Source organism: Rattus norvegicus, chromosome 16 (genome assembly GCF_036323735.1).
Source record: "Rattus norvegicus strain BN/NHsdMcwi chromosome 16, GRCr8, whole genome shotgun sequence".
In the NCBI taxonomy this organism is placed as follows: domain Eukaryota; kingdom Metazoa; phylum Chordata; class Mammalia; order Rodentia; family Muridae; genus Rattus; species Rattus norvegicus.
This window is the reverse complement of record NC_086034.1, coordinates 84,749,159-84,776,781: the sequence shown is the minus strand read 5'-3', so window position 1 is coordinate 84,776,781 and position 27,623 is coordinate 84,749,159. Positions and strand designations below refer to the sequence as shown.

At 52.1% G+C, this 27,623-nt stretch overlaps 1 protein-coding gene across 1 annotated transcript in view; it reads left to right on the top strand.

The window, feature by feature from the left end:
* Col4a2 (collagen type IV alpha 2 chain) overlaps window positions 1-27,110 on the top strand; it is a 135,849-nt gene extending 108,739 nt beyond the window's left edge. Inside the window, exons 23-48 of the mRNA NM_001427256.1 lie at window positions 1,859-1,931; window positions 2,020-2,126; window positions 3,600-3,801; window positions 4,121-4,180; window positions 5,394-5,450; window positions 5,963-6,070; window positions 7,362-7,583; window positions 9,331-9,492; window positions 11,156-11,326; window positions 12,105-12,248; window positions 15,248-15,370; window positions 15,654-15,835; window positions 16,062-16,125; window positions 16,265-16,339; window positions 16,672-16,779; window positions 17,056-17,163; window positions 18,196-18,267; window positions 18,992-19,117; window positions 19,675-19,791; window positions 20,767-20,928; window positions 21,013-21,111; window positions 21,432-21,578; window positions 21,717-21,833; window positions 22,803-22,994; window positions 23,812-24,098; window positions 25,877-27,110. Of these exons, the coding sequence (NP_001414185.1) occupies window positions 1,859-1,931; window positions 2,020-2,126; window positions 3,600-3,801; window positions 4,121-4,180; window positions 5,394-5,450; window positions 5,963-6,070; window positions 7,362-7,583; window positions 9,331-9,492; window positions 11,156-11,326; window positions 12,105-12,248; window positions 15,248-15,370; window positions 15,654-15,835; window positions 16,062-16,125; window positions 16,265-16,339; window positions 16,672-16,779; window positions 17,056-17,163; window positions 18,196-18,267; window positions 18,992-19,117; window positions 19,675-19,791; window positions 20,767-20,928; window positions 21,013-21,111; window positions 21,432-21,578; window positions 21,717-21,833; window positions 22,803-22,994; window positions 23,812-24,098; window positions 25,877-26,134 (3,543 nt within the window). The 3' untranslated portion in view covers window positions 26,135-27,110. The remainder of the gene's footprint in view (window positions 1-1,858; window positions 1,932-2,019; window positions 2,127-3,599; window positions 3,802-4,120; window positions 4,181-5,393; window positions 5,451-5,962; window positions 6,071-7,361; window positions 7,584-9,330; window positions 9,493-11,155; window positions 11,327-12,104; window positions 12,249-15,247; window positions 15,371-15,653; window positions 15,836-16,061; window positions 16,126-16,264; window positions 16,340-16,671; window positions 16,780-17,055; window positions 17,164-18,195; window positions 18,268-18,991; window positions 19,118-19,674; window positions 19,792-20,766; window positions 20,929-21,012; window positions 21,112-21,431; window positions 21,579-21,716; window positions 21,834-22,802; window positions 22,995-23,811; window positions 24,099-25,876) is intronic.
* The last annotated feature ends 513 nt before the right edge of the window (window positions 27,111-27,623 follow it).

Below are 27,623 nucleotides of genomic sequence, written 5' to 3'. Positions count from 1 at the left end.
TCATGAGGCACCTGGCCAAAGACAGTTTCAACATTCCAGCCCTACAGAAAGAGAACCCAAGCTGATCAAGAACAGTAACACAGTACCACGCTATGATTCACCTTAGTGCAGAAGACCCTGCCAGTGTGATCACAAAGGCGAGGCCAGCCTAGGCTACATGAGCAAGACCCTGCCAAACACACTATACCCACACAGCAAAATGGGGGAAAAAGTGTTTTAAAGACAGGGCCCCCTCTAAGTCTGAGCATCGTTAACGTGCTTAGAAAGATCCTGAACTGGAAGCTGCTCCATCCTGGACAATCCACTGAGTCATCCCTAGAAGCCAAATGGATTCCATTAGGTATTTCTGAAACCTATAAATGGCACAAGTATGCTTGCTGCCCTCCTGTGTGCACACAGCAGAGAGCTTTTCTCCAACAGCCTCTGGCTGTATTTGTTGTCCTGAACTTAATTATATGTCTGTGTGTATAACAACCCTGTGTAAAAGGATCCTTTAGGATGGTGTGTGTGTGTGTGTGTGTGTGTGTGTGTGTGTGTGTGTGTGTGTTGGGAGGAGGTGTGGTGTGTGTGTGTGTGTATGTGTGTGTGTGTGTGTTGGCAGGGGAGGTGTATGGATCTGTGTAACTGTGTGATTGTGACCAGGAGGCTGATTGGATAGACGAATATAGATGAATGGATCATTGATTGGCCAAATTATAGATAGGAATGCCTGGAATGGTGTTCTGTGATCGTGGCTGCTTATCTGATTGGTTAGTTGGATGTGTGACTAGATAGATGGATGGTTGAGAGAGGGAGAAAGTGGTACATAGTTGGTTATCTAAAAAGATCGTATACCTAACTAGTTTGTCGGATAAAATAGGTTGGTTGGCCATTTATAATGATGGTCGGGTGGGTGGTTGGGTAGATGGATGGATGGATGGATGGATGGATGGATGGATGGATGGATGGATGCATGGTGAATTGGCTGGTTGGCTGGTTAGTTGTAGTATTTGTGCTGTATAGCCTGGAAGGGTGGTTGAAGCACAGGAGTCAGTCCATAAACACCCACTGAGCACCGTCTGTGTGACAGCAGCTCCTCTAAACTCAATAAATCAAGACCTACACTTAATTCCCCTGCAATTCTCTAACACAAGGCGGCCCATAAGCACATGCAACATTCCATTCAATTAAACCAACACTCAGGACTCCCCAACTCTTGCAAATAGTTAACCAAGATACACCAGAAGTAATGCCTAGCACACGAAAATCCAATCCCAGACCGTTTCTACCCCATGGAGCTGCAGCAATCTCAGAGCCCTGAAGTAGGCTGTTCACCTTGCAAAAGAAGCTATTGTTCTCAATTGGTCACATTTAAATAGGAAGTGACTGTATCTTCTTTTACAGATCTATTTTTCTTTTTAATTTTATGTGCTGTGGGTGTTTTGCCTGTATGACGATGTGGAGAGAGAGAGAGAGAGAGAGAGAGAGAGAGAGAGAGAGAGAGAGAGAGAGAGAGAGAGAGAAATACACCGCATGCATGTGGTACCCACAGTGGCCAGAAGAGGGCATCAGATCCCCTGACACTGCAGTTTCACATGTGGTTGCTAGGAATCCACTGAACCAGAGTCCGAAGCAAGAACACCAAATGCTGCTAAGCATCCCTCCATCCCCACAAAGGATCATTCCTCCTGCTGCCCTACAGGCTCCTTACCTGTTTGGATTCTAGTGATCGTTACCGCCTTCCTGAAGCCCAAGGGCAGGGTCTCTTCTGGTCTTGTAGAGAGTTCTTTTCAGCAGGCGGATTGTCCACAATTCGCATGACTTAAGATCCTCTAACAGTCTGAAGGAGGAAGAGACATCCACGTGTTTCTGTCCACAGGGAGCCCCGGGCATCGCTGGAGCTCCTGGACCCAAAGGAGTAAAGGGAGACTCTAGAACAATCACTACCAAAGGTTAGTTCTCCGTCAGTGAGCACCTCTCGGCTCAATCAACAGTCTGTGAGTCCCTGCATGGGTAGATTCACACGCAAATCTTTCCCAGGTGAGCGAGGACAGCCAGGTATCCCTGGTGTGCATGGGATGAAAGGTGATGACGGTGTCCCGGGACGTGACGGGCTGGATGGATTCCCTGGCCTGCCGGGTCCTCCGGTAAGCTGTTGCCTCACTGCAGCTCACCCAGCCCCACTCCTCAATTCCTTCCTGTTCTTTGGACATTGGAGGGGTCGTGGCCTTGACCTTGGCTCTCCCCCAGTGCTCAGGACAGGTCTATTCTGTTTCGGTCAGGGATGTCCTGTTTTTAGAGACTAGTGAGTAGAGTGAACTGTGAAGCACAATGAACGCTTCAAACAGTGGAGTAATATCCATTGTGGTCTCTGTGGAGTAAGACCCATGTGTTGTCAGGAGAGGGTCTTCCCTGTTCCCAGGCAGCCCTTGGAGAATTAGTGTCCTTTGGTGTTCACAAACCTCGAGTGTGCATGCTCTAGCAAGCTAGAACATAGTGTTGTAAGGTGAGAAAAAAAATGGCTTACCCATTTTGGCTTGCCCACGTGTTATTCACAACCAAAGTTTGTGTTGTCCACTCTATGATCTCCGGTGGCCATCTAAAAGGGGGAGTCCCGCTTTGTTGACCCCACACATACTAGAGAGGCTAAAATATGGAAGCACACGTGCTTTAAGAGTCCTACAAACAAAGAGAGCTTGACCCAGTGACTTCCTGTAATACTCTCTTACCTTTGAATGCAAAGGAGAAACTGATGTCTGAGCAGGCTGACTTCTCAACTCCTGCCCACCTGCCATCAGAAGTACCCTTCTCCCTCTTGATTCCGTAGGCATGCTAGGACACCCAACATCTCATTAGCCAAGTGTAGCACTGACACTGGATCCCTTGCTAGGTCCTACCATATGAGCACTGCCCCTGCCTACTTCCAGCACTCCCTACCGGTGTTTGTGTTTGTTTGTTAAAGATTTATTTACTTTATTTTTTTATTTATGTATATAAGTAGCTGTCTTCAGACACACCAGAAGAGGGCATCAGATCCCATTACAGATGGTTGTGAGGCACCATGTGGTTGCTGGGAACTGAACTCAGGACCTTTAGAAGAGCAGCCAGTGTGCTCTTAACCCCTGAGCCATCTCTCCAGCCCAGCCACTCCCTACAGTCATCCTTCCATTGCTCACCCTAGTAACCCTACCTGGCAGGAATCATCACCACGAGGCATGGCCACATGGACAGGACACCTACCTGTCCCCATTCTAATCCTGTAGATGCCCCTTATTCTAAGAGCACATGGCTCTTTCTCATCTAATTAGCTCCCTTCCTCTAATGACCACACGTCCCTCCTGAACAGCAGACATGCCCACATGCTAATCCTAGCAGGTGGACTGGAATTCCTGTGCCCAGGGTCCTGAATATAAATGTGTGTCTCCCGGGCTGACCCTCCACTGTGCTGAAAGGTGGTGCTGTGAGTCCTAACTTCGACTCGGCCGCTTGCATACACGTTTTTCTCCCAGCTCTCCTGTTCTTGACCGCGGGATTCCAGAGAAATGGGGAAGGGAAGTCGGGAAGACACAGCTGGCTCGGATGTCTGTATATGTTTGAAGATAACTGGGATTCTCTTGCAGGGCGATGGCATCAAAGGGCCTCCAGGGGACGCAGGTCTCCCTGGCACACCTGGAACCAAGGGCTTCCCAGGAGAAGTGGGTCCTCCAGGACAGGGCTTACCCGGCCCGAAAGGTGAACGTGGTTTCCCTGGAGACGCCGGACTGCCTGGACCTCCAGGCTTCCCGGGTCCTCCAGGTCTCCCAGGAACACCGGGTCAGGCAGGTATGAAGGAGTCAGCCCGTCTGTGTCCCCTACTTCTCTAGATCTGTGCACGTGTACGCAGGGAACCAGGAAGGAATATCATGTCCCACATTCGTTCATAACACATGGAACAGATGTGCACCGCAGGCTCCCTGGGCCCACCATCTTCTCTGCCAGGCAGCAGAAATGTAGAGCTTCTTTGGGCACACTAAGTCACCCACACCCAGCCTGCACAGCAGCACATGCCCACACACGTGCACACTCAAACACAAGCCCAGGCACGGGGAAGTCGATGGCTTGCATCGGCCCTAATTTTGCCTCCTTCTTTGTGTCTCTCCAGATTGTGACACGGGTGTGAAAAGACCTATTGGAGGCGGCCAGCAAGTGGTCATTCAGCCAGGTATGACAAGGGCCAGCAAGTGGCTCGAGACTGTGTTACTGTGTTACCACTCTAGACGGTAAAACGTGGGGCTCGATGGCGCCCGACCCATGGGAGCCTGGCCTGTGTTCTCCAGCAGACGGGCGAGAGTGACTCCTAGACTAGCCATGCTTGTAGGACATCTGTCTCTACTAAAGGACACTCAGCAGAGAGACCAGCTGAGCACCATCATCCTAGACCCCAGGAGCACCTGCAGCCCTGGTGTCTCAGTCACTGCTCCATTGCTGTGAAGAGACGCCATGACCAAGGCAACTCTTAGGAAAGGAAGCATTTAGTTGGGAATGGCTTACAGCATCAGAGGTTTAGTCCACGCTCATCATGGTGGGAGGCAGGCAGACATGGTGCTGGAGGAATAGTGGAGAGTTTTTTATATGTGAGTACGGGCTGGAGAGATGGCTCAGTGGTTAAGAGCACTGATTGTTCTTCCAGAGATCCTGTGTTCAAATCCCAGCACCCACATGGTGGCTCACAATCACGAAGAGCAGTCAGTGCCCTTAACCGCTGAGCCATCTCTCCAGCCCTAGCCGAGAGTTCTAAATTCAAAATCACAGACAGCAGGAAAGGAGAGACACTGGGCCTGGCTTGAGCTTTTAAAACCCTAAAGCCCGCCCCCAGTGACACACTTCCTCCAGCAAGGCCACGCCTCCTGATCCCTCCCAAGCAGCACCAGTCCCTAATGGCCAAGCCTTTAAATATAAGAGCCTTTGGGGACCTGCTTTAATCAAACCACAACACCAGGTTTAAATTTAATTCTGGGGCTAATTCTGAATAAGTCAAATCCACAAAGAAACCAGAGGATTTCTTTAGAGATCACAGAGCATGTCCGTCTGCTGACAGAAGTTTTCCAATGGAAGAAGCCTGTGTCCTTGGACTTGTGGGAGCCCACAATGACTTGGCTGGGCTACTGTCCCCCTTGAGGAAATAGTATTTGCCAACATAGTACCAGTTTTTATCAGGCTGGCTTCATCTGCACTTTATGTTAATATTCTGACTCCTTTCCATGATGAGAATTCAACTTTTGTTTTGATCAGAGCCAGGAGAAATTGGGTCATTAAGTTAATCTGGACCTAAGTAGCAGCCAGTCTGCCTGGCTTCTTCTCACCACAGTAGCACCCAGGCAATCAGTGTCATCATCGATGCCATTTCAGCTCACCCACCTCTCCTCTGTCTCCAGGTTGTGTTGAAGGCCCTGCAGGATCACCTGGCCAGCCAGGACCCCCAGGTCCCACAGGTAATATACAGCCTTCATGGCCTGAGGTTTCTGTTTCCCACCTTGGCTTTCCTTCTGCTGGTCCTGAATGCCTGCTCGCCTCTGGACACGGTGGGGTTCTGCCGTCCCGAAACAGCCACAGCTGTGATCACTTCCTAGGGAAGCCAGCTCTTATGCACACTGTAAAGAGTCTACACAGCGCTGGTGGGGGAAGGGGGGTGGTACCTACCTTTAGTCTCACTGCTCTTGGGAGGCAGAGAAAGGCCTTTGAACTCTTCATGAGTTCAAAGCCAGCCTGGTCTACAAAGCGAGTTCCAGGATAGCCAGGGTTATCACAGAGAAACCCTGTCTTGAAAAGCAACCAACAACAAAAGAAATGTAAACAGTAAGCAATGGGCCCCTGCTTTGTCTGGGAACATACAGCGAGAGCCGTCCGGCCTCCCCCAGCTTCACCAGGTTCACAGGAGGACCGAATCACCTCCTGTTGTTGGTTCTGAGGATCTGACTTGCCTGTGATTTCCTTGGGCATCTAGGTGCCAAAGGCATCCGAGGCATCCCAGGATTCCCAGGAGCTTCTGGAGAACAAGGGCTCAAGGGCTTTCCAGGAGACCCAGGCCGAGAAGGTTTCCCAGGGCCCCCAGGTGAGTCACCAGGGCTTGTGTCCTTATGCTCAGGGAATGGCCCATGTGTGGCATCAGGTCCACCCCAGCTCAGTTATCACCCAGGATTTAAAGGACATTGCACTGACTCGTTGATAACCATTGCCCGTGCTCTCTTTGACTTTCGTGGTTGGTGTTGCCCTGGGTTGTGGCAGAGGTCTTACGGGAACAGGAGGCACGGCATGGGGAGATTTTCCTCAGTGGACGGCATAGTGAGCATAGCACAGTCCTCCCCTGAGAGTGTTCCGAATGAACAGGCCACCCTGCCACTGCTGGTTACCGGCCAGCAGTCAGGTTTGCATGACCTGCACACCTGAGGAAACAATCCGCAGTGGGGAGCATTTGTCTTGGCTCACAGTTCATGGGCTCCGTCCGTCATGGTGGGGCAGGGTAGAGCTGCCCATCATGGTGACCAGGAAGCAGAGAAAGGGGTGATGTGGATAGAAAGCCTCCCCATAAAGTAACCCATAAATGATTAGCATCTTTATTAGTTCAGTGCCCTGGTGACCTTGTTGTTTCATGGAATACCAAGGTGTACTTTAATGTGTAAGGGTACTTGCCTGGTACCCACAGAGCCTAGAAGAAGACATTGGATGCCCTGGACCTGGAGTTAAGGAGGGTTGTGAGCCATTATGTGGATACTGAGAATCAAACCTAGGTCCTCTCCAGGAGTTGCCTGTGTTCTTAACCACCGAGCCCTCTCTCTCCATTCCCCAAAGTGGGGGGGGGGGTTCCTTAGTCCAAATGGGTAGACAGTTAAGGGTAAGCACGTGGTGCCTAGGGTGGCAGTGCACACCTCTAATCCCAGCACTCAGGAGGCAGAGGCAGTCAGGTCTTTTGTAAGTAGAGACCAGCCTGGTGGACATATCAAGCTCCAAACTTGCCAGGGCCACACAAATGAGATTCTTGGGCTCATAGTCTGATGGTCACTCACGGTGCCACAGAGAATATTCCTGGGACAGCTGTCCACGGCTTTCCTGCTCACTGACCACTGGCCACCATCTCAAGGGTTTAGGGTCTGTTTGCATCATCCATCCATGTTTTGATACAGCAAAGAGTGTGAAAGCTAACAGTGAAAGGATTCCAAGAGCTTTACCCACGCTGAGAGGCCCAGGTTGCGAGAGGGCAGCGGGAGGGCTCTCAGGCTGCAGAGACGACCTTCCTAGAGTTAATTCATACCACACCTGGGCTCTTTCCTGCCTCTCGTCAATACTGTCTCAGAACGTGATCTTATAGACCTGTGACTGTGGGTACCACCTTTGTCTTGTTTTAGGGTTCATGGGACCCCGAGGATCCAAAGGTGCCCCAGGCCTCCCTGGCCCAGATGGACCCCCAGGCCCCATTGGACTTCCAGGGCCAGCTGGACCCCCTGGGGACAGAGGAATTCCAGGAGAAGTGCTAGGGGCCCAGCCTGGGGCCCGGGGAGATGCTGGACTACCAGGACAGCCTGGGCTAAAAGGGTTCCCAGGAGAAATCGGAGCACCTGGATTCAGAGGTGAGTCACTTGACAAATGGCAGCACACTGCACCCCAGCTGCACCGAGGTGCAGTCCCCAGGGTGAGTTCGGCTTCCTTCTCAGGGGCGTTGGTAAGAAACCCACAGTGCACTCGTGAGAGAATGTGGTCTTGCTTGGTGTTCACTCGGTCCCAGCACACAAGAGAAGAAATTTCATGTGCACACATGCACACACATGAACTCACATGTGCAAGCACATCACAGCATACCAAAAAAGTCATGTGCACACATGCACACGCATGAACTCACATGTGCAAGCACATCACAGCATACCAAAATATGTCCTGTGCACACATGCACACGCATGAACTCACATGTGCAAGCACATCACAGCATACCAAAAATGTCATGTGCACACATGCACACGCATGAACTCACCCCAGCCGGCCAAAATTAAAGTTTGAACCATAAACTTAAGTTCATGTGAAGGAAAATTCAACAATGTAGTCTGTTAGTGTGCTTCTCAGGGGGACTGACATTTGTAGTAAAAATAGCAAAATGTTTAAAGAATAAAAAGCAAAAACCAGGAGCAATATATGCTATCTTCAGTCAAAGCTTACTGTATAGCTCACGCCTCTCCCGACCCCATCTGAAAGGTCCCTGGTTTTGCCTCCATGTGGAGAGCGATTCTGTGTGGACACTGGCAGATTAGTGAATTGGTGTGATGCGTTAAGAATGGTTGGTGTTTGCTTTGACTCGCTCCGTCAGTCATCTGTAGCACAACCGTGGATGTGTGCCCTGAACCCCCTATGCTCCTCCTCATAGCTCAGCCTTGAGAGCAGCAGGTAGCTTGTGAAAGAGAACAGAACACGCCCCCCGATGTGCCCATATGATTGCACTCTTCATTCAAACAGCCATCTAAGTGTTTGCAAAGAAAATATTTTTAAGATTTATTTTATATTTTTCCAATGAGACCCAGTTTTTTTTTCTATCTTTATTTTTTATTGGTTATTTTATTTATTTACAAATAAATTCAAATGTTACAAAAAATATTTCAAATGTTATCCCTCTTCCCGGTTTCCCCTCCACAAGCCTCCTCTCACATCCCCCCCTTCCCCTGCTTCTCTGAGGGTGCTCCCCCACTCACCCACCCACTCCCACCTCACCTCCCTGGCATTCCCCTACACTGGAGCATCGAGCCTCCACAGGACCAAAGGCCTCTCCTCCCATTGATGCCTGACAAAACCATCCTCTGCCGCATATGTAGCAGGAGTCATGGGTCCCTCCGTGTGTACTCTTTGGTTGTACTCTTTTGGTTGGTGGTTTAGTTCCTCGGAGCTCTGTGCGGTCTGGTTGGTTGATACTGTTTGTGGGTGTGTCTGCAGAGGGTACGAATGCAGATACATGAGGAGGCCACAAGAGGGCATCAGAGCCCCAGGAGCTGGAGTTACACAGGCGCTGGATGGTGAACTTGGGTCTTCCTAGGAGCAGCGCTTAACTGATGACTACCCAATTCTCAAGAATATTTATAAATGTGGCTGGCTGCTACTTTGCCAAACCGAAGGAGGAGGGACTTAGAGCGCAGCACAGGAGAATTTCTAGCAAAGAGGAAGGAGACACTTAAGACGCTGGCCTCCCGGTGCCGCACGGGGCTTTGTGGCTCCCCTTTGTGGAGGCCAGACTTACTGCAGTCCTGACTGACTCGTTTTGATATTTTTATAGACTTCAGTTTGACCAAGTAGATGTTGTCTGGGATGATCTCACAGCTCTGTCTCTGACTCTTGCAGGAAGCCAAGGGATGCCCGGGATGCCAGGGCTCAAAGGTCAGCCAGGCTTCCCAGGACCTTCGGGACAGCCAGGACTGTCTGGGCCCCCAGGACAACATGGATTCCCAGGAGCTCCTGGACGAGAGGGGCCTTTGGGGCTGCCAGGCTCCCCTGGCCTTGGAGGTAAGACTCCATCCAGCACCCTAGGAATGCACGGGGCTACAACCAGCCTAACACAGTCTTTCCCAGAGCATTCCCCAACAACTACACGGGGTTTCAAAACAGGGTCTGGCTGCCTGTCATGTGTGTCCTGCTCTGATCTGGACAGATGACATTCAGAGGGGGGTGAGGAAGGGGGAAGGAGCTTGGGATGGAATCACTTTTAGGGCACTGACTGATAACTTTGAGCTGCCAAGCCCAGGAATGGCCAGTTTACTCAGCACAAAGCTGACCCCCCCCCCCCCGCTTTTGCACCTCGTGAACCAACAAATGTTCCCAAAATTTTATTACAGTCTGTGAGACGTGATCTAACCATGTTGCCCAGGCTGGTCTCAACCTTAAGCAATTCTCTTGTCTCAACGCTGGGACTATAGGTGTAAGAAGTCAGCTGACTCTTTGCTTCCTGACTCTTTGCTTTGCTCATTATGAACTTTTTATGTATAAAGGTTTTGCCTGTGCCATAACACTGACAAATGAGAAGGTTCTTGATGGAATTTTTACTCCTAGATTTCAAAAAGTCTCTAATCCTCCTGTGTTCCCTGGTTTGCCACAATCGGGAAGTAACTACAGATGCCTTCACCGTTGCTTGAAAGGCCTTTCCTTGTGTCCTGGTCTCAGGGGTTCTTATATATGACCTTGTCTGTGTTAAGACTGCTGCCTGGACCCCAGAGAAACCAGCTTTCCTGTGCCCCATGCTGATGCCTGAGTTTACAAAGTATCAAATGCCCAGAGCCATCTGCTAACATGTTCCCAAGGGCTCACCAGCCCCTAGTCCCGCATATGGTCTATAAAGATCCAGGAGGGAAAAAAAAACAAAACACAAAGGTCTGCTCCAAATGAGCCAGGCTTTATTAGGTAGATGGTCTCATTGTGGACAAGCTTGTGTTTGGCCAGGGTAAGGCAGGCAGAGGCTGGAGCTGGGAGCTGCATGTTTCAGAGACCAAGGAATCAATAGATAGGAATCCTGTTACAGAGGAGGAAGCGGGTGGTACTAAAGTGGGGGAGAGGACGCACAAGAAAGGGGGCAACCAGAACAGAGGCACAAGTGCCCAAGGGCTGAGCTAAGAGCTCATTTGAGAAGGGCGGTGGTGTGGGTGAGGAGATTGGCAGAGGGTAGAAAGCCATGAGTACCAAGCTGGGAGCCATTAGAGACTTGACAAATGGGAGGGATCTGAAATCCTCCAGCTCCTCACTATCCAGATCCCGGGTGGCAAGAGGTTTGGAAGGAAGGACAGTGGTTGTCTGCCTTAGTCAGGACTGAGCAGAGGATCAGAAAAGAGCAGGGCCCTGAAACATCAGACTCTCCGCTAACCCTGGGTCATCACTGGACCTGTCAAAGCTGGCAGCGTCCCAATAGGTTCCATCCCATCACCATGGATCCCTGTTTAGGAAACAAGAAGCCGTACCTGGGGAGAGCCACACTGGACTGCCCCTCACAGTCAGCCCTTTGCCACAGTGACCTCAGGAAGCCTGTCCCTGCAGGGCTCCCAGGCTGTCGTTGAAACTTTTCATCTTTGTTGGGACAATTTTCTGTTTTCCTCCAAGGAGATTTCTCTTCTCAAAGGCATCGTAGGGCTTGTCCCCATGCGTTTAATTCCGCTTCTCTCTCTCTCTCTCTCTCTGACAGGTTTGCCTGGAGACAGGGGTGAGCCTGGTGAGCCTGGTGAGCCTGGCCCTGTGGGCATGAAAGGTGTGTCTGGGGACAGAGGCGACGCCGGTGTGTCAGGCGAGCGTGGTCATCCTGGAAGCCCTGGATTTAAAGGAATGGCGGGGATGCCCGGTATCCCTGGGCAGAAAGGTAAGTGTGAAGCCAGGCCAGGACTTCCCTTGCTGGGACCGAGTCTGACTCCAGCAGCTGTCCCAGGGGCCCCCACAGCTGGCTAGAAGCTGACCTCACACTCCTGCAGGCCTAAAGCCACAGGACCCTAGGGTGCCAGCTTACCTTACTCAGAAAGGTGGTTTTCTGGCTGGAGAGATGGCTCAGGGGTTAGGAGCATTGACTGCTCTTCCAGAGGTCCTGAGTTCAAATCCCAGCAGCCACATGGCAGCTCACAACCATCTGTGATGGGATCCAATGCCCTCTTCTGGTGTGTCTGAAGACAGCTACAGTGTACTTACATATAATAAATAAAATAAATCTTTAGAAAGGTGGTTTTTCCTCAGAGTTATTGACACAGATAAAGTTCTAGGCAGAACCTGTTGAAAACAGGTTTAGATCTCAGAATGGTGTTTTTATTTGAACACCTGGTCCCTAGTATTAAATTCTTCACACACACACACACACACACACACACACACACACACACACACACTGGAAATGCCTTAGTAACCTCTGCACAGCCCTCAGCATCTACCTGTGTTGTGAACAAACCCGGGGCCCATTCGAAAGCCTCATACTGTCTTCCCCTGATTTCTTTGGGCTCTGAGACAGCTGGGCCCTATGACCTCTGTGTGTTAGGAATCCCAGGGTAACAGTCATCACAGGCTCTCATGTGAGAGACATGCCACAGTGTCAAGGATCCAGGAGGACTGACATGTCCCACATGCTGGGTCCCTAACTTTCTCTTCCTCCACAGGCGATCGAGGGTCACCTGGAATGGACGGCTTCCAGGGCATGTTGGGACTTAAGGGAAGACCCGGCTTCCCAGGAATCAAGGGAGAGGCTGGATTCTTCGGAGTCCCTGGTTTGAAGGGCCTGCCTGGCGAGCCAGGTGTTAAAGGTATGTCCTTGCTTAAGATCCAGGGGTCTCTGTGTTTGGTAAATAAGCCAGACTTAACAGGGAAAATATCCAAATATCATTATTTCCTCTCATATGTAGAATGAATATGTACATATACATATATATGCATAGGGGTGTGTATGTGCGTGTGTGTGTGTGTGCGCGCGTGAGAGCGTGCATGTGTGTATGTGTGTGCACATACGCCATGAAAATACAAAAAGGACGGGAAGAGAAGAGGACCAACAGGAGGGGAAAGGGAAGACAAGCAACCATGATCAGAGTGTGTCATGTGTGTCCTGATAAGTCCTGCGACCTTGTACAACGCACGCTAATCAACAAGCAAATGAGCCAGGTGTGATGGTGACAGCTGTCACCCTGTCGACTAAGGAGGTGCAGGCAAGAGGCTTGAAAGTTCAAGGCCTGGATGGGCTATAAGGTGTGCCCCAGGCCAGCCTGAAGAACTTAGTGAAACCATGTGTCTAAATAACAATGTCTAAAAAATAAAAGGCATCTGCAGGAGCAGAGCACACAGCGGCTGGGCAGGGAGCACAAGGCTACCAGGTGCAGAGCACAGGGCCAGAGCGCCCAGCAGCTGGCACGGAGTAAATCCCAACGAGCCTGAGGCTGCAGGTTCACCCCAGAAGCATCAAATACACAACAACAAAAGGAGTGCCTCAGGGAACAATGATTCGCCTTCACTGCAGCACAAGTGCTGGGAGAGCTCTCTCTGGCCTCAGCATTCCAAGGCTGGTGCAAACAGCCAATCAGATGGTCCCGGCTACAAGACTCCTCCCATCTCCCCCACACAGACAGTGGATCCCACCACCCTATCCAAAGGGAGGTCTCCAAAGCAAAGTTAATGGCAGTGTTAAGAACTAAGATTGTCACGAAAGTCCATTTGATCAAAACTGTGACATAGCAAGTATGAGCTGCAGAGGTGAGAGTGGGGAGGGGTGTGCTTTGAAACAGAGGCATGGGGGCACACAGCTTTAATCCCAGCAGAAGCAGGTGGGTCTCCACGAGTTCAAGGACAGCCTGGTCAAGAGAGTGAGTTCAAGACAGACAGAATTACCTAGTGAGACCCTACCTCCAAAGACAAGCCAACAAACAAACCACAGACTCACAGAGAAAGAAAGGCTGCGGGGTTGGAGGTGGGATATGCCTTTGGAGAAGGAGGGGACAGCACTCCAAGAGGAAGGACAGGTAAACATGGCGGTACCCAGAAATCCTCCTCGGAAAAGATAGTTAAAAACTTATCTCCGGGCAGACTTTTTTTTACACAAGTGTTCACGGGAGCCTCATTTAGAATATCCAGCAACCCAAACGTCCTCCCACCCTCAGAGACATAAAATGTGGTGTAGACATAGGACGTGCAGAGGTGATCAAACTCCCACAGTTCCCTGTGTGTGAAGTGGCCAGGATAAGCATCCCTCGAGATAAAAGTAGATAAGCAGTTCCCAAGGGTTGGGGCAGGGGACCCGAGGACAGCTGCAAATGAGTCCAGGCTTAGTCAATGGTGAAAGTGTCCTAAGGTTAGATTTGGTGATAGCTGCACAGCTCAATGCACTGAAAACTGTCAAACTCCTCTCTTTAAAACACCGAGCTGCAGCCCAGGGTAATAGCGTGAATCCCAGCACTTGGGAGGCAGAGGCAGTCAGGTCTCTGTGAAGTCAAGGCTAGCCTGGTATACATAGTGAGTTCCAGGACAGCCAGGGCTACGTGGTGAGAGCCTGTCTCAGGAAAACAAACCAACATCCAACAGTGAGTTGTGTGGTACATAAATCTCATCTCACCAAAGATGCCTAAAATGAACAGATAGAAAAGAAAAAGAAAAAAAAACAGAGAAAAGGAAGTCTAGAGACAGGCTCTGTGATTTGGGGGACAGCCTACCAGCCAGGGCTACAGAGCAAGACCCTGCCTCAGAACAATGGAGATAAAATAAGCTCATAGATTAGTGCTGGGTCTATAGCTCAGCCATGTTTATACAGATCGGGGCTCAGTCCCATGCAGAGGGGGAAAAAAAGTTCCCAAAATCCAAGCCTGGTCTTGAACTCCTGGGTTCAAACCTCCAACCTCAGTCCCTAAGTAGCTGGACTAACAGGCTGTCTTAGTCAGGTTTCTATTTCTGCACAAACATCATGACCAAGAAGCAAGCTGGGGAGGAAAGGGTTTATTCAGCTTACACTTCCACATCGATGTTCATCACCAAAGGAAGTCAGGACTGGAACTCAAGCAGGTCAGGAAGCAGGAGCTGATGCAGAGGCCATGGAGGGAAGTTACTTACTGGCTTGCTTCCCCCTGACTTGCTCAACTTGCTCTCTTATAGAACCCAAGATCACCAGCCCAGGGAGGGCACCACCCACAAGGGGTCCTCCCACCTTGATCACTAATAGAGAAAATGCCTTACAGCTGGGTCTCATGAAGGTATTTCCTCATGAAAGGGAAAGAGAAAGGGCGGCTTCTTTCTCTGAGATAACTCCACTTGGGACAAGTTGACACACAAAACCAGCCAGTGCACAGGCCTAATCCCCACTGCACTTCGCTAAAAGCTACAATATTAACAGACTTCCAAGATTTTCACCCACACCTGTTTCCTTAAATAATTTTCACGCCAATTTAGACATTCCAGGCCATGGAGCAGAAGTTGATCTTTTACAATTAAGACTAGGCATGGTGGCGCACACCTGTAATCCCAGGACTTGGAAAGATTCTGTACTGTGAGCTCCAGGGCAGCCGAGACTATGTGGAATTTTAGCTCAAAAGAAAACAGAACAAAAGGGTAAAAGTTACAATGAAATTAAATTAAGAATGCAGCTGCCCTGTGCCCTCCGGTTTTCTCTCCCTCACTGTGGCTCCTGCAGCCTCCCAGGGCTGTGGTTCCTCTGGATGTCCAATTCCAAGATCAGCAGCCTGGGCTCTGAGGACAAGACCCGTTTAGCATTTGATTCCCTCACCATCCCTGGGGTCCCTGGACATGACAGAATTCTGTTCCCTTCCAGGAAACCGAGGGGATCGGGGCCCCCCAGGACCACCTCCTCTAATCCTGCCGGGGATGAAGGACATCAAGGGAGAAAAGGGAGATGAAGGGCCGATGGGTCTGAAAGGCTACTTGGGCTTAAAAGGTGAGACACTGGCCACGCGGTGACCCCGCCACGCCACGCCACGCCCCGCCACGCCACGCCTTGATAACAGGGCTGCCCTGCACTCTGCCAGGCTTCCTTTGTGCTTTAAGTCATCCCAAAGCTCAGCGTCTGTGCAGTTCCCCGGACTTGGGGCTGTTCTTGACTCCAGAGCCTTGCCCCTCTTCTGTGTTGTGGTTTCTAGCTCTGGACACAGGATGACACTGCAAGCATGGAGGGAGTGGGCCTACCCCTCACCAGGCCTAACTCACTGCTCTTTCTACAGGCATCCAAGGAATGCCTGGGGTCCCTGGGCTCTCTGGAATCCCTGGGCTACCTGGAAGGCCTGGCTTCATCAAAGGAGCCAAGGGAGACATCGGAGTCCCAGGCACACCAGGTTTACCAGGATTTCCTGGGGTATCTGGCCCCCCTGGAATTACCGGGTTCCCAGGATTCACAGGAAGCCGGGTGAGTGGGCGTCTCTGCTCAGCTTCTCCTATGAGATCCACTCGCTGCCTCTGCTCTGGGATCAATCCACAGATTTGGCATCAGCAAGACTGTTCTAAAAGCCAGGATCAAACACAAGGATGGGGCTCTCTCCCCCGTGCCTGAGTTCTCAGCAGCCACCACTGCCCCTGTCCTGGATTTTCAGTACATGAAGCCTCAATATTGCTTCTCCTTCGTTTTGTCTTAGGGCGAGAAGGGTACTCCAGGAGTAGCAGGGGTTTTTGGAGAGACTGGCCCCACCGGGGACTTTGGTGAGTGTTATTGGGACAGTCCGCCATCAGGCCTGGGGTGCACTGGGCATTTGGAACCAGATTGCACAGGAGAAACTCCAAAGTTAATTACCTCCCAGCCGCAAAGCCTCTCATCGTCCATCCTCTCTGCGTGTTGCAGGTGATATCGGAGACACTGTGGACTTACCAGGAAGCCCAGGCCTGAAGGGGGAACGGGGAGTCACCGGAATCCCAGGTACATGAGTAATTTTGTGTCTTCAGTGGCCAACAGCCCAGAGCGTATCTCTGGGCCCTGCTTGTCCAGTGTATTAGCATTTGCTAACGTCACGTGAGGCTACAGTGAATGGCCGAGGTCTTCAAAGCCAATGTGAGTGAATGAGCTGAATCGATGACTTAATCGGAGGACAAACTCAGGAAATCTCTGCCCATCACCCTCTGGGAGTGACTGTAGCCAGAATCACCCCCACCCCACCCCCATGTCTGGGGGACAGCAGATCTGGTACACACGTCAACCTGTGTCACTCGTGGAAAGCACCCTTATGCCTCACAGCAAATCTCTGCTTCCAGGTCTCAAGGGACTCTTTGGAGAGAAAGGAGCTGAGGGTGACGTTGGATTTCCTGGGATAACAGGCATGGCTGGGGCTCAAGGCTCTCCTGGACTTAAAGGACAGACAGGTAGGATTGTAGCTACAGCTGGTACAGGCCCAGGGGTATGGCCTCCTGAGACCAGGAGCCAGGGGCCAGCCATCTTTGCTATTTCCTCCTCTGAGGCAGTCACTCACCTCCAGGAGATGGGCCTGGACATGCTTCCCACTTGCTGGGACATGCTTCCCACATGGGCTGGGACAACCCCTAGAAATGCGGAATGCACATGGCCACTTCCGGCCTCACGAGAGGTGCCTCAGAGGCCTGCACTGCCTGCAAGATTCTTACCTGAGCGTTTCTCCGCAGGCTTCCCGGGGCTCACAGGGCTGCAAGGGCCACAGGGAGAGCCCGGACGGATCGGAATACCTGGTGACAAGGGTGATTTCGGCTGGCCAGGGGTACCTGGTAGACCAGGTAAGGGATGCTCTTTCCAGGAAGAGAGACTAAGTGACACCCCCTCCCCCCAATACTCAGGGCCAAGTTGCCAGGGTACAAGGATAGAAGTTTCTCTGTAGGCTACTGTCTCAGAGAACCAAGGGGTATATGGGACAGGTGTGTTAGGGTACACGGGGCAGGTGTGTCAGGATACACGGGGCAGGTGTGTCAGGGTACACCAGGGGCAGGTGTGTCAGGGTACACAGGGCAGGTATGTCAGGGTACACAGAGCAGGTGTGTCAGGGTACACAGGGGCAGGTGTGTCAGGGTACACAGGGCAGGTGTGTCAGGGTACACAGGGCAGGTGTGTCAGGGTATAGAGGGCAGGTGTGTCAGGGTATAGAGGGGCAGGTGTGTCAGGGTACACAGAGCAGGTGTGTCAGGGTACAGAGGGCAGGTGTGTCAGGTTACACAGGGCAGGTGTGTCAGGGTACACAGGGCAGGTGTGTCAGGGTACACAGGGGCAGGTGTGTCAGGGTACACAGGGGCAGGTGTGTCAGGGTACACAGGGCAGGTGTGTCAGGGTACACAGAGCAGCTGTATCAGGGTACACAGGGGCAGGTGTGTCAGGGTACACAGAGCAGGTGTGTCAGGGTATAGAGGGGCAGGTGTGTCAGGGTACACAGGGGCAGGTGTGTCAGGGTACACAGGGGCAGGTGTGTCAGGGTACACAGGGGCAGGTGTGTCAGGGTACACAGGGGCAGGTGTGTCAGGGTACACAGGGGCAGGTGTGTCAGGGTACACAGGGGCAGGTGTGTCAGGGTATACAGGGCAGCTGTATCAGGGTACACAGGGGCAGGTGTGTCAGGGTACACGGGGCAGGTGTGTCAGGGTACACAGGGGCAGGTGTGTCAGGGTACACAGGGCAGGTGTGACAGTTTGCATGTCAGATAGAAGGCAGTGCTGCTCACAGGAGCAAAGAAAGGCATGTGAGATTTGTCCTGGGACCACTCCCAGCCGCAGTCCCCTGCTGTCCTACACAAGGTGACTAACTAAGCCAATTTCCTATAGGCATCCCGGGAATCCGAGGGATCAGCGGATTACATGGCCTGCCAGGCACCAAAGGCTTCCCTGGATCCCCAGGTACAGTGGTGCCCCAGCCCCATTGCAGTATTGGAGAAGAGCGGGCTGGCCTGGGATTGCCAGATGGCCTATCCCATCTTTACAGTTTATAAAATCATGCATGTTCACTGTGGGGGCGGGATAAAATACATTTGAACAAGAAAGGGGCACACCATCCTATAACTGGCCGTACTTTGTAGATGTTTACATTGCACTCATATCCCCATGAGCATGTGGGTTCCAGTTTTAATGGGCAATCCTGGTGAGGCTGCAGCAGTCACAGTGAAGCTGCAGTAGTCATGATGAGGCTACAACAGTCACAGTGTGGCTGTGGTAATTACTGTGAGACTATATTGCCGGTCACAATATAGTCTTGAGCGCCTGACACATGGACAGGGAATATTTTAAATAACATCAGATTTCCAAAACCCAATAAAGACAAAGCATGAACAGCCACCAGAACCAGGAGACCCAGGATGGTGACCCCTAGTGTAGCCACCACCATGATCTCACACCCTCTGCAGGTCTGATGCTCCCTATCCATAGAAGGTTCTACTGTGTTCTCCTTGGCATCCCTTTGGAGTCTCAGATCCCATGATGCTGAGACCAGGGCTAGGAGACATTGTGACGACTACCTCCAATTCTCTACTTCGCACTATGAAAGCTGTCATACCACACAGGGCAGGCCTCCTCCCCTACGTGAATGGAGCTGGCACCAACCTCTGCTGCTGTCATTTTATCGCAGGTGTCGATGCCCATGGTGACCCAGGGTTCCCAGGCCCCACTGGAGACAGGGGTGACCGGGGAGAGGCCAACACACTTCCAGGCCCTGTAGGAGCTCCAGGGCAGAAAGGGGAGCAGGGAATCCCAGGTAAGTAGCCATATTGTCTCCATGAGCTGACACCACAGCCTGTGAATGGAGCCACATGGCCGAGGTCCTTCGAGGAGAATCCATGGGCATGAACTCTTCAGTTGCCTCTCTTATTATAATCTGTGGTCCAACATATTTGACACCCATCTTGGCTCATTTTGCAGCCCCACTCAATTACTGAAAGACGTCTACTCTCCCTCGTTACCTTTGGTATTGGAGTCCCTGAATGGGAAGTCAGCTGTGATCATGGACTCCAGCATCCCCCTCATGGGCTCTGACAGCCATTCTCTCAGGGCAGTGTCTGAGGACCACGCCCTCACATGGGTTCTCAGGACTCATGGTAGCCAGCAAGGAGCTAATGGAACCCATCTTCAGTCTCTTGGGCACATGACTTCCTCTCCCGAAATGTTCCTAGTCCCGAGGAACCAATCTCATCCTCTACAACTGCCTCGGTTCCTCTACTTCACACTTGAGAGAACAACACAGGAGAGCAGGGAGGAATGGAGTCCTTGAAAGTGGGCAGGTGGTACTAAATTAACTTCTGCTTTCCTCCCAAGGGGAACGTGGCCCAGTCGGAAGCCCAGGACTTCAGGGTTTTCCTGGTATTTCTCCACCATCCAACATCTCTGGGTTACCTGGTGATGTGGGGGCACCAGGAATATTTGGCTTGCAAGGTAAGCATGGGGCGGGGTGGCTGACATGCCCCGGGGAGCAGTTTAATTTCGCACACTGTGCAGACAGGAAAAGGAACAGTGTTGTCACCCACACCACATGGTCCCCCTGACATTGAAAAACAGGATAAGCCACGTACCTGCCTGGGTGGCCTCAGAAATGACCAAAGTTTTCTCCTTTCTCACCATTTAGTGTTTGCATTTTTAAGCACCAACCACATCCACCACAACCTAGCTAAGTATTAAAAGGAGACAGAGTAAAGCTGGAGAGATGGCTCAGTGGTTAGGAGCACTGACTGCTCTTCCAGAGGTTCCTGAGTTCAATTCCCAGCAACCACACGGTGGCTCACAACCATCTATAATGGGATCTGGTGTCCTTTCCTGGTGTGTCTGACAACAATGGTGTATTCACATACAAAAAATAAAGAGGAAACAGAGAAACAAAGATAGAGACAGAGACAGAGACAGACAGAGACAGAGGTAGAGACAGAGGTAGAGACAGAGGTAGAGACAGAGGTAGAGACAGACAGACACAGACAGAGACAGAGACAAACAGACACAGAGGCAGACAGACAGAGAGATACAGAAAGTGACAGAGCTGGATGTGGTAGCTCATCCCAGCACTCTGGGGAAGCAAGAACATCTGGATGACTGAAATGCATACTGAGGACTGCGGAGCCATTGGTAAAAGATAACAAGCGAAGGTCAGTTCACACACAACATTGTGGCACAACAGCCAGCCTTTAAAAGAATAGAGTTTCTGACATGCTCACTATGACAGGGAGGAGGCCATAATATTCCTCGAAGTGTCCCAGTCACAAAGGATAAACATCATGTGGTTCGGCATACAGAAGGTCCCTGGAGCATTAAACCCCACAGAGAATGCTTTCCTGGTCCAGGAGGGTGTGGAGGGAGGAGGTTTAGGGACAGAGTCCATTGAGGACAGTAATCCTCCCACACTGGGACTTATTTCCCCAGGCTACCAAGGCCCTCCAGGACCACCGGGGCCAAATGCACTTCCTGGAATCAAAGGAGATGAGGGGAGCTCGGGAGCTGCAGGTTTCCCCGGAGAGAAAGGATGGGTTGGTGACCCAGGGCCCCAGGGCCAGCCTGGTGTTCACGGTCTTCCAGGGGAGAAAGGTACGGTGAGGGGCCGGTACTGTGGGCAGGGGGCTGGAGAACCTATACGGTGCACTGGTCCTAACTCTCCTGTCTTCATTGCAGGGCCCAAGGGTGAGCAAGGATTCATGGGCAACACTGGGCCCTCTGGGGCCGTGGGTGACAGAGGCCCCAAAGGACCCAAAGGTGACCAAGGATTCCCAGGTGAGTGGTGCCTGTGTCGAGGACAGCTGGGTGGGCTGCCAGTGCTCTTAGAGCCGCCGTGGAAGTTGAGTGTTGAGAGGTCTGTGGGGGAGGGGACCTTCAGGTGTGTCTCTGTGTGCCTTCAGGATGACTTCCATGTGAGAAACAGTAGTGAGGTCAAGGTAGAAGTGAGGTAGTTGGGCTGGGGATTTAGCTCAGTGGTAGAGCGCTTGCCTAGGAAGCGCAAGGCCCTGGGTTCGGTCCCCAGCTCCGGAAAAAAAAAAAAAAAGAAGTGAGGTAGTTCTCTGTTCCCGAGCTCACGGCTTCTCATTGCCTTGCAGGTGCTCCTGGCTCTATGGGATCCCCAGGCATCCCGGGCATCCCCCAGAAGATTGCTGTCCAGCCTGGGACCATGGGTCCCCAGGGCAGGAGAGGCCTTCCCGGTGCACTGGGAGAGATGGGGCCTCAGGGCCCTCCTGGAGATCCAGGTAGGGCTCTGGCTTTGGACCCTGTCCTCTCCTGGGAAAAGGCCTCCAGTCCCTTCTTCTCTGCACCCACCTCTGTCCTCTTCAGCAGGACACCACACTGCTAAGAAAAGTAACACCCGATTATCTGACATCTTACAGGTTTCCGAGGGGCCCCCGGCAAGGCCGGTCCCCAGGGCAGAGGTGGTGTGTCTGCTGTTCCAGGGTTCCGGGGAGACCAAGGGCCCATGGGACACCAGGGTCCGATTGGCCAGGAAGGTATGTGACAGATGCTGATGGGACAGAAGTTCTGCTGAGGATGGGGACACCCTGCGTGGTCTGCAGAGGAGGAACAGAGCTGGCAGAGTTGGGACACAAAAAGCCCCCAAGCCCAGATGCAGGTTCAACCCGGGCATGGCCTGGGAGCTGTGAAGACCTGTGTTATTTCTTCAAACTATTGATACGTGTGCAAGAGGAAATGGGCCAGGAGCAGCAGCAATGTACACATGCACACATCCCCAAAAAGAGTTGTTTTAATCAACCCGTACTAAGACAAAACAGAGATGTCACCAGTATGAGTCAAAGGACAGTGAGCCACTCTGTGGTGGCAACTGTGGGCAGCCACGGAGACACACATCCCCCAGCAGGGACAAATCTGAGTTAGTCCTGTGCAGGGGACTGTGAAGGGGAAGGGAGTCCTAACAGAAAGCAGACATAGAGGGCGTGTGTCTCCGGGAAAATGGTAGGCAAAGGGGCCGGGTAGCTGCTGGTGGCCAGACTAGACGCTCTCGTGGCTTCTTGGGTAGAACGGGGCCCTTAGTGACAGTTACAGCAGGTGGGTTTCACTCTCGCTGTGGAGTATTCTAACCCTGGACAATCTCGCTCGCTCTGAGCTGCTGCTTTGAGAATAGCCATCCTGGGGGAAGAGGCCTCAGTGCAGGGGCGGTGGCATAAGCACTGACCATTCCCTAACACCTCTTACCCCCAAGGGGCCCCAGTTCCGCTATGCCCCTGGCTCTCCCTGGAGAGTATCCCGGTGACCACTGTGCTTCCCGGTCCTTCCTGCACATGTTTGCTGCTGTCACTGTTGTTCTGTTGCCTTCCTGCACTGATTTGTGTCTAGCTGAGGCCGAAGCCTCGGGGAGAAAGAAGAGAGGGAATCCTAAATGAACCCGGATACTGTCCTCTGCCCTGGTACCCTGGGGGTTCACGGCGGCTGAACAATGCCCACTTTCTCTTGTGCCCTAGGGGAGCCAGGCCGTCCAGGGAGCCCAGGCCTGCCAGGGATGCCAGGCCGCAGCGTAAGCATTGGCTACCTCCTGGTGAAGCACAGCCAGACGGACCAGGAACCCATGTGCCCCGTGGGCATGAACAAGCTCTGGAGTGGGTACAGCCTGCTGTATTTCGAGGGCCAGGAGAAAGCACATAATCAGGACCTGGGTAGGTAACTGCTGTCAAGGCTCAACTCAGTTCCCAGGCTCGCTCATGGTGACTACGGGAGCCCGAGCCCCAGTGACAAGCCTCTCTCAGGCCACCTTCTCCAGGCCTCGGAGAGACTGAGACAGATGGCCATGGAGACTTACTACACCCTCAGCCTCAGGCTCCCCACATAGGGCCATAGCACCCATGTCTCATGAGTTAGTCTAGCTGTGCACCACCCTCCCCATTGGAGGCTCCAGTTGCATTCACGATTCTCTTGCTTTTTGACCCAAACCTAGGGTCATGGACTTAAATACATTCTTCACACAGACACAAAGCAAGCAAACAAACAAACAGGCGTGTGTGCGCGTGTATACACGAGTGCGTGCTTGTGCATGTGTGCATCTTTAAAGGACATGAACATGACGTCAAAGAGTTTAAAAAAACTACAAAACACACATGGTAGAAGTGGGCAGGTGTCTCTGCCTACCATCCCTCAGAGAGCCAAAGTGCCCATGGGAGGCTGGAGTATTTATGTCAGTGTTGGTGAGAGCAGGGCCGTCAGCTCCTGGAAGTGCGGGCATTCCTGTCTGTGGCCTGTTTCCCACCGTAAGTCTTACAACGCAGTGGAGAAAGGACAAACAAGGATAGGACCCAAAATAGCTGTAGGATCCGGGGATGAGGTCTGGCCTCGGCCCCTGCTGGTTTGCTGAGGGTGGACCCTGTCTGAAAACTCCTCAGTATGAGAAGGAACACCTTGCCCCTGACCAGTTCTGTGCCTCATGGTCGCTCGGCTGAGGTGGAAGCGGGGCTCTATTCTTGTGTGTTCTTCACACAGGGCTGGCGGGCTCCTGCCTGGCACGCTTCAGCACCATGCCCTTCCTGTACTGCAATCCGGGTGACGTCTGCTACTACGCCAGCCGCAACGACAAGTCCTACTGGCTCTCCACCACGGCCCCACTGCCCATGATGCCCGTAGCTGAGGAGGAAATCAAACCCTACATCAGCCGCTGTTCGGTGTGTGAGGCTCCGGCCGTGGCCATTGCTGTCCACAGCCAAGATGTCTCTATACCCCACTGCCCCGCTGGGTGGCGGAGTTTGTGGATCGGATATTCATTCCTCATGGTACGTATGTGTCCCTCCCCCCCCACCCCCGCTCTGAGCATGGGACCCGGCAGAATGCTCCCCCATCCACCTCCTAGCTGAGGCAAAGAAAGGAGACATTAAATAAACCAGGGCTGCAGACTTGAGCTCCGTGGGTAAAATTTGGATCCCCGGAAACCATGTAAACACCAGCGAGGCAGAGGACGCCTGTGCTGGGAGACAGACAGTGAGACCCCAGTCGTTCCCTTGCCAGCCAGACTATCCAAAAAGCACCAGACTCAAGAGGCAACCCCCTTCTCAAAACATAAGGTGGAAACCCCATTGAAAAGCACCCAGTTTCAGCCCGTGACCTCCAGACAAACACATACACACACACTGATCACGCGTGGCCATTGCTCAAGTCCTGAGTCATACAAGCGCTCCTGGAGCAGGAGCGAAGGGATGTGATTCAGTTTGATCTGGGCTTAGCCATGTGCTGCGTGACGGGGTAGCTTCCCCCAGTATGAGGATCAGTCCGCCACCCCACATTTACATGGGAATTGCAACACGCCTGCCTTAGCACCTAGGTCTACACTTTATGCTTTGCTGCAGCCTAAGTGAGTGGAAGCATTCTATCCCAAGTGCTGAAACTCTCATACAGACTCCTTCTGGAATACAGAATGCTCCTTCCTACACAGCATACGCTGACAGGTTGGTCTCAGAACCCTGGAGTCCAGACTCCATTGCACTCAGAGTCCCAGCTCCTGTGGTACTCACTCCGGATGAGAATCGTCTTTGTTTTGTTTTACTTTTGGCTTTTCTGGAAGAGTCTCATTCTGTAGCCCAATTTATCCTTGAATTCTTGGCAATCCTCCTGCCTCAGCTTACAAACACGAGCTACCTCTGGTGCCTTTAACCCCGGCACTCAGGAGGCAGAAGTGGGCAGATCTCTGAGTTTGTGGTCAGCCTGGTATACAGAGTGAATTCCAGGACAACCAGGGCTACACAGAGAAACCTTGTCAAAAGAGAGAGAGAGAGAGAGAGAGGGGGGGGGAAGGGAAAGGAAGAGAGAGAGAGAGAGAGAGAGAGAGAGAGAGAGAACAACAAAAACTGCGAGACCAGCCTATTTCAAGGGTCGTTTCCTCTACTAGGCATCTTGCATGGATAGTTGATCACCATTTACATTTTGTTTAACAAAAATATAGTCAACCACATCTGCAGACCGAACCCACTTCCTGGTTGCAGCTTTCATTGAACAACCAGTCATGGGTGCTATGGTTTATACCATGCTGCACCTCCAACACCCTCCCCCAACATCAGGACCAGTCCCTTCAGTCACCCTGAAGGCACAGCACACTCCCCAGGGTCTATGTGACAGACAGTCCTGTTATTGACTTAGCAAACAAACAGGGACCAAGCAGGGATGGAGGATGTGGCTTGGTCCGGCATACGAGATGCCCTGAACTTTATCTGCAGCACCAGACAAGCTGGGCACGGGAGCCCACATCTGTAAGCCCTCAGGAAGTGGAGGTGGAAGGCAGCAGGGGCAAGAGTTCAGGGTCATCCTAAGCTCCTAGAGAGTTGGAGGCCAGCCTGGGTAACAGGAAAGACTATAAAAAGTAGGAATGGTGACACGTGCATTTGATCTGAGCTGCTCAGGACCCTAGGAGAGGAGCAATCATTTGAGTCCAGGACATCAACACCAACTAAGGCGTCATAGTGCGTTTCTGCCTTAAAAGTATGTAATTAACACAGTCATCAGAGGTGCCTCAGGCGTGTGGCCCCTAACACACTCCATCTCCTGCTCTCTCTCTCTGCAGCACACTGCAGCTGGGGACGAAGGCGGTGGCCAGTCACTGGTGTCGCCAGGCAGCTGTCTGGAGGACTTCCGTGCAACACCATTTATCGAGTGTAACGGGGGCCGTGGGACCTGCCATTACTTCGCTAACAAGTACAGCTTCTGGCTGACCACAATTCCTGAGCAGAACTTCCAGAGCACACCATCCGCTGACACGCTCAAGGCCGGCCTCATCCGCACCCACATCAGCCGCTGCCAAGTGTGCATGAAGAATCTGTGAGCCGTCCACCCTGCCGGCCAGCAGCTGTGTGGGGAGGCCACTTTGGTGCTTATCCTTTTGTATTTGTTTCAATTTTGTTTGAGACATTGTCTCACTTTTCATCCCCGTCTAGCCTGGAATTAAGTAACCCAGGCTGGCCTCCAATTTGTGGCAAACCTCCTGCCTCAGCTTCCCAGATGCTGGGATTACGGGCATGGGCCACCACACCCAGCTTGGTGCTTACTCTTAACTTATTACCTCAGATGCCGACCCCAAAGTTGATCTTAGTATTTTTCTTTAAAAACAAAACTACCAAAGCAATTCTGCACTAGCACTCATACCAACCATCTGTCAGCAAATGGGCACTACTTCCTCTGGGCTCTAGCAGCCATGGGCCACAGCCCTGCTAACACCCACCTCCTAAAGCCAACACCTCGGAGCAGCCCATGGACCCCTCACCCTGTAGGACATAAACATCATGCCACCAGGTGTACCCAACAATAGCTGTCTGTGTGCCCTGCTTCCACTGGCAGCAGGGGGCTCAGCTTCCTTCAGTCTTGTCCTAGAATGGGGCCGAGTCTAAGGGACAGCAGAGACTGTGGCCAGTGATAGCTGGGGCTCACTGACACCTGCTCCCACCCAAGGATGCATGCAGTGTGCTCTATCTCGTCCTGGTTTCTTGGCAGAGGGGAAAGTGGCACTTCCAAATCCATAGCCGCCACCTCATAAGTCCCCATATGTTGGCCCCTGCCTTTCTAAGCCCCTAACAGTAGCTGGCACATGGCTCTGTCTCTAGCCAAACCCCAGGGAAGGAGACATCTCTCTAGTCCTCACCAGCATCGGTTGGAAGATACTCTAAGCAAGTCATTCACAGTGGTGTCCTACAACCCGTGTCACCCCAAACCCCCCCCACACACACACACACAACCTTGTTCCCTGCAGCCAGCTGTTCTGTGACTTTCCTATGTAACACCACAAATAAAAGATATTCTAAGTATTTGACTCTCTTATCTGCCCCCCACCCCCGAATCATCGTGTGTGTGTGTGTGTGTGTGTGTGTGTGTGTGTGTGTGTGTGTGTGGTGTGTATGTTGTTGGGGTGTGGGGGTGTGGGAGGTATGTTTGTGGGGGGTTGTGTATGTGGAGTATATGTGTATATGTGGGGTGTGTGGTGCGGGGTTTGTGTGTGTGGTGTATGTGGTGTGTGTGGTATGTGTGTGTGGTGGGGTGAGGGGTGGAGATGTGTTTGTGAGTGTGGGGAGGTGTTTGTGGGTGTGTTTGGGGAGTGTATGGTGTGTGGAGGGTGTTTGGAGTATGTATGTGGTGGTGTGTGTATCTGTATGTGATGTCTGTGTGTGTGGTGGAGGGGTTGTGTGTGTTTGTGGTGTATGTGTGTGGTGTGTGTACGTGTGGTGAGGGGTGTGTGGTGGGAGGAATGTGGGGAGTGTGTGGTGTGTATGTATATGTGTGTGTGTGTATGTGTGTGGTGTGTGTGTGCGTGTGTGTATGTG